We start from the raw sequence: 9,905 nt of genomic DNA on the forward strand, positions 1-9,905 counted from the left end.
TGGGCTAAAGAACGGTGATGGATTAAACCCAGATCTGTTGACTGGGTGTGAGTGTTTGATTGGTTCAGATGCTCCGTCCATCACCACCCCCTTTTGTACCGCTTTGTTCGCCATAAGTTGGCAGGGTATGCTCAGACGTGAGACCCTTGCTCACTTTGCCACTGGATTCAAGCAAGCCGGGCTGAAGACGGCTGGAATACCAGAAACCGGTCCTCGGAAGCTTGTTTCCGGTCCAGGAAAGGCATGGCTTGGCAGTTCGGGCTGGACTGTTCCCATGAGGCACAGGGTCAGACTGATTTGCATATGGCCATGTCTGAACTGGGGTGGCAGAGTGGGCTAAAGAACGGTGATGGATTAAACCCAGATCTGTTGACTGGGTGTGAGTGTTTAATTGGTTCAGATGCTCCGTCCATCACCACCCCCTTTTGTACCACTTTGTTCGCCATAATTTGGCAGGGTATGCTCAGACGTGAGACCCTTGCTCACTTTGCCACTGGGTTCAAGCAAGCCGGGCTGGAGACGGCTGGAATGCCAGAAACCGGTCCTCGGAAGCTTGTTTCCGGTCCAGGAAAGGCATGGCTTGGCAGTTCGGGCTGGACTGTTCCCATGAGGCACAGGGTCAGACTGATTTGCATATGGCCATGTCTGAACTGGGGTGGCAGAGTGGGCTAAAGAACGGTGATGGATTAAACTCAGATCTGTTGACTGGGTGTGAGTGCTTGATTGGTTCAGATGCTCCGTCCATCACCACCCCCTTTTGTACCATTTTGTTCCTGCTGAGGCAGGAGAGCAGGAGAGGAGCAGAGACAATGCGGGACCTGGTCGACGGAAAGGTAAGTTTAAATCTTTTTTTATTATTAAATTAAACCCTCCCCCCCCACCTGCGAGTCATTCCATCCGCATCCTCCTCCCTGCCACCTATCTTTGGCCACACTAGAGTTTCCTCTGGTCCAATTTTACCCTCCATTTCGTAATGAGACAGCCATAATTGGGGTAAGAAAAACGCATTAGCAAAGCCAACAGATTGCATCTACTCGAGGTATTGGATTTGTCATTATTTTTAACCATGCTGTACAGCAGCGCAGCGGTGGTGTAGTATGGCTGAAAGTTTTTTGAAAAGTCACATCATAGTGCTTTTTTTATTGCTGGTGGGAGGGAGGGTGGGGTTGTGAAGCAACACGGTTGGAGAGAAATACAGCATTGAAGGGGGAGTTTGGGGGTGCTATTGCTGTGACACAGTCAGTGGTGTCCACATAATAGACCTATTTTTTTGTTATGGTGGGTGGTCGGGTAACACGGACAACAGAGGGAGGGTGGATGGGTGGGACGGACAACACGAATAATGGAAGAAGGGAGCACAAAGTGCATTCAGTGCCAGCAGATCATAACACAACAGACGAAAGGATTTTAAGTAATTGCAATAAATGTATCGTTTTTAGGTCTCTGCCTGATCCAGCGCATGCGCTTGTCTGGCCGAGACATTTAGTAGCTGCTTTGAAAAGTGCTACTTTCCCGGTGACCAGCTTACTATCATGCGCACAAGTGAGCACGCGCATGCGCGTAATAGCAAACTGGTGGCCGGCAAGGTAGCACTTGCAGTGACGTGCATGCGCACCATGCACGTCACCACTTGCGTTTTTTTATTTTTTATTATTTCATTTCGTGGCCACTCAGCTTTACTTTTACGGCCTTGCAGCCAATGCTTGTTATTTTTGTTCCCGCTTGTTTGCCTCGTACTGCCAGAGATAGTATTGGGGGTAAGGTAGATGTGTCTCGGGTCTGGCCAGTCCCTTGGCTCCCCACTTGTGGGTTTACTACAGGTACTATAATGGGGCTTTTTCTCGTGTTATCCGAGATAGTGTTACTAAGCGCGAATTTCCTGTTTCTTAAGCAATAGCTAATTCCCCGCTTCCCAGTAGAATCTTTATCAGTCTCCACTGTGGATGTATATCGTTTTCGTTTTCTCTCTTTAATATCGTTGGGGGTGCGAGATGTATCAGAGGAGACCTATGCAATTTTTCTGCCCCTCCCCGGTCACTTACCGGTGTCATACATGTGGTGAATGACTCGTGTGAGGCAAACTGCGGAAATCCCTGAATCCATCCCGTGTCTCCCACGACCTGCTGGAGGACCTCGAAAGGAGACCCGAGCGGCCGTCCATCGACTCCAATGCAGCTCAGAGGCTGCCTCTATCCACACGCCAATGCCACATCGGAAGGCTTTCTCTGCTCCTGCAGCGCAGATCCCTCTTCCAACCCCGCATGTGGAAAACTCCAGCAAACTCTCAATCTGGGCAGACTGGTAAATTCCCCTATCCTAAATTAAGTCTATTGAACATTTGGACATTTGTCTTAGGGGGTGTGTACACCTAATCTTGCGTTCTCCCTAGAGGTCTTGGTTGCTCATTACCGAGCTTCCTAGCCAGTGCCATGTTTCCCTCCTAGCCTTAAATAGGTAGGTTTGTATGCATGCGTAAGAGTACAATATTTGTGTGCTTGTGAATCCGGTAAGTGGGTTGAGGTTTTGTGGCTCTCATATTTTCCTAAACTATAACGTTCCATTATTATTCATGTTTCTGAAGGCTACTTGCTTTATAGATCAGATGGGTGTACACCATTCTTCATTACTGTACCACACCTTTGTTTTGTATTCTCATATTAGGGGCAACCACAGATGGGTAAGCAATGCAGAGGTTTCGAATTATGTTGAAGAAGGGCACTCTAATAAAGTAGATTCCTAGTTAAGTACGGGGTTAGTAAAAATGAAGTGCACTAATCAGTACCTCAAAGCCCTCTCCATCGTAACTGTACGTGGTTGCAAATGTGCCAGAGGAATCCATAGGAAGGTCAGCCTTGAAATACACCAATATACTGTTACATGTAATGAGACGTTTGCAGTGGGTTGAAATGTGGAACCATGATATTAATGCAGATGCTTATGTGGAAACTGGGGCAGGCCTTATCTGAAAAGCTTTATGATGTGAAGCCTTTCCATACAGTTTGTAATTCACCAGTAAACTTTGATGGGTCCATCAGGTAACCTCCATGAAAGTGTCGAGAAGAGGCGCCGCCTAGGTTTATGCCTGTATTGCTGGTGTAGCAGTCAATTTCATTTATTTCGGTCTTTTCATTTATAACATCAGTGTAGCGCATTGTATATGTTCTTTTCCAATACAAAAATAGAATAAAGCTCAGATACATAAAATATCTAGTGCACTGTAAGACAATTTTTTTAACTCTACTTAAAAACCTTCCAGCTAAAAAAAATTATACAGCCTTAGTATGTTCCTGAGCTCTCAATTATTCAATGTCTTTTCACGAGTGGCTCGTCTAGGCTTTTTTTGTGTCTTGGACATTCCAGTATAGATGTTATTGTGGGATGAAAGTAACTACAAGTTCCAGAATGCAAAGCAAAGACTTGGAGAGGATGCAATAAACATTCATTAAGCATACTTCATTCTTCAATGTAAATTCTGCACATTGTATTTAAAAAACTAATAATTTGGTAAATAATAAAAATTTTGGGTTAGCACCACCATAGGTGGTAGCTAACTTTCACTCATACAGACCATCTTGGAAATAGTGTTAGGACTGATATTAATGACCACAGAACTTGACTCCGAAATTTCAGATCTCTGAGATAAGCTGGTTCTCTGAAGACTAAGTGATGACTTTAGTGACGCACATCGCTTGTCCAGATTATTTTTGCAGTAGCACTACCCTCTTGGTCCAGAACAGTAACAAGTGACCAGGAAAAATTAAGCTGAATGTCCTCTAGAGAAGCAAGAGTACCAGTGTAGGTTTTCTCATTGATCCTGGGTCTAAGGAAATACTTAGCAGTCTAATCTTTTTAACTTTTCTACAATGCTAACAGTGGTCGAACTTCAGAACACTACCTATCTCTTTTCAGGACAGTTTCTTTGATATTTGCAGCGCAAAGCAGGTATTCGTTGACTGATAATTGTTTGGCATTCCCCTTCCACTACTACAGTGCAGAATGACATTCAGGACAAGGAGATGACATGTAATGTCTAGGGAGCCTCGAATTTCTTAAATATATAAAGTTTCAAAGTTCTGATCCCACATTGGATAAATGGGTCTTTGTGAGGGGGCAAGTTGATGAGCGATGAGTAAAAACATGGCAGGCTAAAACTATTGGTCCGATCGTTCTGGCCTGATGAAGTTGTCTCTTTGCCGGCCCAGTGAACCAATGCCTAGTATGCTAAAATGTATGACTAATGAATGTCCACATTTCTTTTTCTTCTGGTTGTGGTAAATGGCAAAATAGGAAACTACTTCAGATTGAGGCGATATCCATAAAAACAGTCCTACCTAATTTAGTCGCACTCAGACTACACTAAATAGGCCACCAGCTAGATCCAGGATATATTCGTTTCTCCCACCTCAACCACGTTAAGCGGAAATTGTCAAAAAGCTTAGTGTCCATTCTTGAAAGGCTTGGATGGTTTTTTAGCCAGCGGAGTCGCAAAGTCCTTTGGAGGACTTGAGATAAAAAAGCAAAGCTACAGCAATGTCTTCAATACCAAAGATATATACAGAAGGTGGTCATAAAGATGTGCAGTAGTGCCATGTCAAGACAGTGAATCTGGAATTAGAGTGAAGGTGGTAGTAAGTTTACAGTTGTACATCAACGTTCAGTATTTATGGATATTTTATACCTTCCATTTTATGTACTCTGCACCTATGTAGTGCAAGTAGGTCTTATTGTGATGTAAAATCCAGCATCATTTTAACATCCATGAAAATGTAGTGTGGAGCTGTTATTGCTTGGGAATACTGTAATCTGACTTGGAGTTGTAAAGGTTTTTGGAAAAGATAAAGTCAATGCCACAGCTTCAGTATGCTTGGGAATAGCATCACAACAAGCAACCAGGGCATGCAGGCGAATCACTCTGATGTTCACGTATAACTGATAACCTTGTAGAACCTAGAGTGATGCTAGCTGGCTCTGTGTCGTGCACAAACTCTGTGGAGAATCCTTGTAACATACTGATGTGCATCAGAAGCTGATGCTCAAGGGCCACACTTAGCTACAGTCGATTTATTCCATCATCCGAACATTGCTTCTCTTTTGATGTACATCTCGCTTGTAGTCCCGAGTTGTTGTGTGGGAGTACAGCACAAGGGAATCTGTCTTCATCTCCAGAGTGGTAGCACAGTTGAAGGATCATTGTAGTGTTCTGACTTTTCAAGCGTATTAACTATTATAGTTAAAGGGACATTAGCAGAAGAATACGCAGGTTATGGGGACAACCATTCAGGTTAGGGAGACTTACATTTAGCACGTAATACCATTAATATCGTAATCGATCTGAAATTGTCATTATGCATTACAAATCTTTGAGTAACTCCGTATTCCCATTACTTTATTGGAACCAATCCGCTGATGTCTTCGGTAGACTGCCACCGTACCTTTGGATATACCACTTGGAGGCATCATATTTTCCATAGTAAGTCTACTGAGGACCCCATATGTGAATGTTCGGGCGTACAAGCATCTGCCTTCGGTTCTGTGGCTGGGAGATCACAAACAACACCAGGTCTTAGCACTTTAAGTAATTACTGGTGCCCCTTCTCTCAACTTAGTGCGCCCCTGGAGTCCCTGAACATTTCTCTGCTCCTAAGGATACAAATTATCTGCTCTCGGCTGTACTTCTAAATGGGGCGATATTGAGTCATTAGAATGTGCTGCAAGTCCACGGTAGTTACCGGTTTTGCTAACTCCAATTTAATGCTCTAAAATTGAAGTCTAACCGGTGAAGAAAATGCTTAATAATGCTGCCACGTCCAAACAAGCATTGGCATAACCAATAGGTCTCGCTCTTGGGACCGTATAAGTATTTAGTTATGCAGCACCATATCCTTGATGAAACAACACCAACAGTTGCCTGGCTAAACACTTATAAGGTCCCAAAGGCGAGACCTATTGGCTATGCGAATGCTTATTTAATATATATATGGCATCCATATGTTTTTTTTGCACAGTTTTCATAGGGATGATTGATAGTACGATGTAGTGTGTAAGTGGACCTATTGTGTGTGTATTGCTCAGCACTTTAGGGAGGGTTTTTTGCATTTGGTAAACCCTCCCCACTTTATACATTAGTATATGTAACATATTACGCTCTGCACAACTGCATAAATGCTTTATATTGGATTACTAAATAATATTTCATAAAGATAACTATTAGTATATAAAAATTCATTTGTAACCTTAGCAATATGGGCATGAAATGTGATATTATTTAAGTATCCTTTTTAACAGACTCCACTGTCTTGCAGCGGGGACACTATTGCCATTGCATCCAAAAGACTATGTGGAGGAGGAGGAGGATGAAGCAGATATGTCTTCTGAGATTGATTTGGATGAAGAGAGACTTGAGCCAAGATCTGATGATGATGACACGTAAGGCCGCAACATATGGCTATGAATATTTGAAGCACAGAAAAGTTATTCTATCAACAAAGATGTTCACCAATGAGGTGCTCCTGCAAGACAGTTATTTTTAAAGTTTAAATATTTACTTGGAAGTATGCACTTGCAGCACAAATAATCAGGTTACACAAGATATCAAGTGCTACGTTCAGTATATATATCACCTAATCAATACCAACATTTCAAAGCAAATTGTTGTCCAAAATGAAACCCATCCAACTAGAGGGTGCTGACACCTAGCGACTAATGCCAGCTCACTTCAGTTTTTCTCCTCCTTTGCACAGCAACTCGTGAAAAACACTCTTCGGATGCACGAGGAACATGGACACTCAGCCTCCTCACCATTTCACCATTAAATAGATCACAATGGCGTACTGTGGCCCTCAGTTTGACCCATAACATTGCTTGCTGAACACACTCATTCTGAAATATGGCAAAGTGCTGCTTCAATTCTAATATTTGCTTGTCCTACTTAACAGCATTATCACATTCAGCCTTCAAAGATGCAAAATATTCATCTTGCTTCTTGATCTGTTTCTGTAGAGTGTACAACACATTTTCTTTGTCCTGTAACCCATCTTGCACTTTGCTCAACTCACCATAGCTTGCATACCATTCTGTAATTTATCTTGAAGCAACTGCCTCTCAAACGTATGCTTTTTCTCTAACTCAACCAACCCAAAAACAGTTCACCAGCTAGATTAATTGACCGTTTATTCTGCTTAGCTTCAGCAGTCGCCAGGATTGGTTTAGCCAAATGTCAATATGCTAAATATAATTGGCTGGCGCAACATTGGGATCATATGTTGTGCCCACTATTATAGGACTTAGCACTCAGTCCCCAACTCCTGAAAAAAAGTTGAGAAAGGGTGTAGCCCAAATGGACTCCTGTTGATTAAAAAAAGAATGAGGGGATCTGCAGTACAACAGTGAGGCTCCCGTGTCATTTCACAGACTTACTGTGGTCCTGCCAGAGCAAGCATCCCTACCATGGTGCTGCAGCTCCATAAAAGCTTCCATACCATGGTGCAGGATCCACAGTACCGGTTCTTGTACTGAGGGCTGGCACCAGGGAAGGAAGTCTGCAGTACACTGTGACAGGTATGTAATGTTTACCACACAGTTTTTACTAACATGATTGGTACAACGTAGGTCAGTAGAATGCAGGTAAGTACCACACAAGCCTTTTTTGGCCTGTTTATAATGCAGTACTTTACAATGCAGGCAAGTGTTTTTTTGAAATGACATTTTTAATGTCATAAAAAGAAAGGGTAAAGAATGGTTAAGGGATAGGTACGTGTAAATGGGGGTAAGGTTTTAATTAGGGGTTTGTGATCAGTAGATGTTAAGGAAGGGTAGACTTTTTAAAGATTCGGGGTGGGTACAGATAGAGAGGGTAAGAGGTGTTAGGGTTCAGGGCAGGTCGAGGTAAATGGGGTAAGGAGTTTTTATGGTCCAGGAGTTTGTAGATGTAAAGGGATTTAAGGGTTAGGGGCAGGTAGAGGTAAAAGGATGTGTCTTTTACATTTGATGGCCAGGTAGAAGTAAAGGGAGGAAGGGTTTTTAGCGGTCAAGGGTGTGTAGAGGTAAAGGTAATACAAGATTTTTAGGGTTCAAGTGCAGGTAGATGTAATGGGTAAGGTTTTTTTAGGGATTCAGGGTTTGGTAGAGATATAGGGAGGTAAGAGACTTTTAGGATTCAGTGGCACGTAGAGGTAAAGGGACATAGGGTTTTTAAGGGAGAATATATATGTGTGTGTATGTATATTTTTATAAAAAGGGGTATGGGTGGGCTCTTTAACAATCTCTCTCTCGCTATATATATGTTTATGTACACATTTAATCATATATAAAATATCAGCTGTTAGAACACATAATGTGCTTCAAAATACCACGTTGTAAAACAACATAATGTTGACAACAATGTGTTGTAAACATCCATGGTAAAGGCATGCATTATTAATGACGTGTATTATAACCGCTGATATTCCAGTGGCACCATCCTCTGGAGAACCCCTGCTGTGCATGGGCAAAGGCAATGTGAACCAGTGGCTGGTCACCCACAGAATGTATGGTGAAGTATCTGGCCAGGGGCCGGTCACTGTGGCCAACTCCTGCTGCTCATGGCAAAGGACGTGCACAGCAGGGTTTGGACGCCTGCTGAGGGTTGGCCACTTTGGAGAGTTGGGCAGAGGGCTTCGCTTGACAGTAGCCATAAACAGAGGTAAGATCCCAAAAAATATTGAGTTTAGGATATAATAAAAAAAAACAAAGACATTCACTCAAAAACCAAATGTCAAAGTGACATTAGAGTTAGGCTTGGTAATAAGATTGTAACATACATTAAAAAACACTCCAGAAATCCACACAAAAAAACCTGTTAAAATGCAGTTACAGTTACAAAGCAAAACCTCAAAAACACTGAAATTTGCCAAATATACTTCTGTGAACTAATTATAACTTGCACCCTGTCACTCACAGCTTAAGACTTCACATGTTATATCACTCATTACACGTTAAATTACATCATTGGTGACATCACTGATCACATTTTAATTGACGTAACAAATTACATAAGCTATGGTACTATTATTCACATTACTCCATGGCTCTCCCTCTGCCCCAGCACTCTCTACACTGGCTACCGATGAGGAAAAGACTCATTTTTATGATGTGCCGTCTTACCCATAAAACCCTGAACTGTAAGGCTCCAAACTACCTACAAACTAGAAACAGTTATTATCACACGACTCGAGGGCAGAGATCCACATACAAGCCCTTCTTCAAATTCCACAAACGTGTACCTCCAGATTTGGACGGAGGTCTTTTTCCTACCTGGCCCCATTCTATTGCGATAAACTTCCCCTAACAATTCGCTTATGCAGAGAGCTGGGTACGTTAAAAAAATTCCTAAAAACCTGGCTGTTTTAGTCAGTTTTTCACTAGTCTTATACTTCAGCAGAAGCGCCAAGATATTTCTTCAGGGATGATTTGTTGCGCTATACCAAGAGAGCATAACATAACAAACTCGAATATCATTTTAAAAAAGAAAATTGGTGGGGAAGGCCCTAAAGTCATGTACCACATAAAATTATTATGTGTACATGTGAGGCAACAGAATGGACATTAGCAATTTCTGTTTCTTGAGAAGACTTGCTCAGTTTTGTGCCTAGCACCTGTTTTGCTTGTTTGATTTTTGGTCTCACAGAAAACCTTTATTAAGATTCTGCTTAGATGAGCTCAGAAACAGGTGCCCTTTATGCTAAGGCAAAAGATCACAAATAGGTAGTGCAATGTCATTGCTTAGTTTGACAAGACCAGCACATTCTACCTTTTCACCACAAAAGAAATGTCACCAAAGGTGACATGAGATGATAGGAATGTGAAAGAATTAATTAATTTCCTGCCAGCTATCACGGGAAAATCTACATTTTTCATAACAACATTTC

At 42.2% G+C, this 9,905-nt stretch overlaps 1 protein-coding gene across 1 annotated transcript in view; it reads left to right on the forward strand.

Moving 5' to 3' along the window:
- The window catches only part of LOC147698452 (serine/threonine-protein kinase Nek5-like), a 396,064-nt gene that overhangs the window by 376,833 nt on the left and 9,326 nt on the right, over positions 1-9,905 (forward strand). Inside the window, exon 4 of the mRNA XM_086935037.1 lies at positions 6,303-6,426. Coding sequence (XP_086791163.1) covers positions 6,303-6,426 — 124 coding nt within the window. The remainder of the gene's footprint in view (positions 1-6,302; positions 6,427-9,905) is intronic.

This window comes from Lissotriton vulgaris, chromosome 8, assembly GCF_964263255.1.
Source record: "Lissotriton vulgaris chromosome 8, aLisVul1.2, whole genome shotgun sequence".
In the NCBI taxonomy this organism is placed as follows: domain Eukaryota; kingdom Metazoa; phylum Chordata; class Amphibia; order Caudata; family Salamandridae; genus Lissotriton; species Lissotriton vulgaris.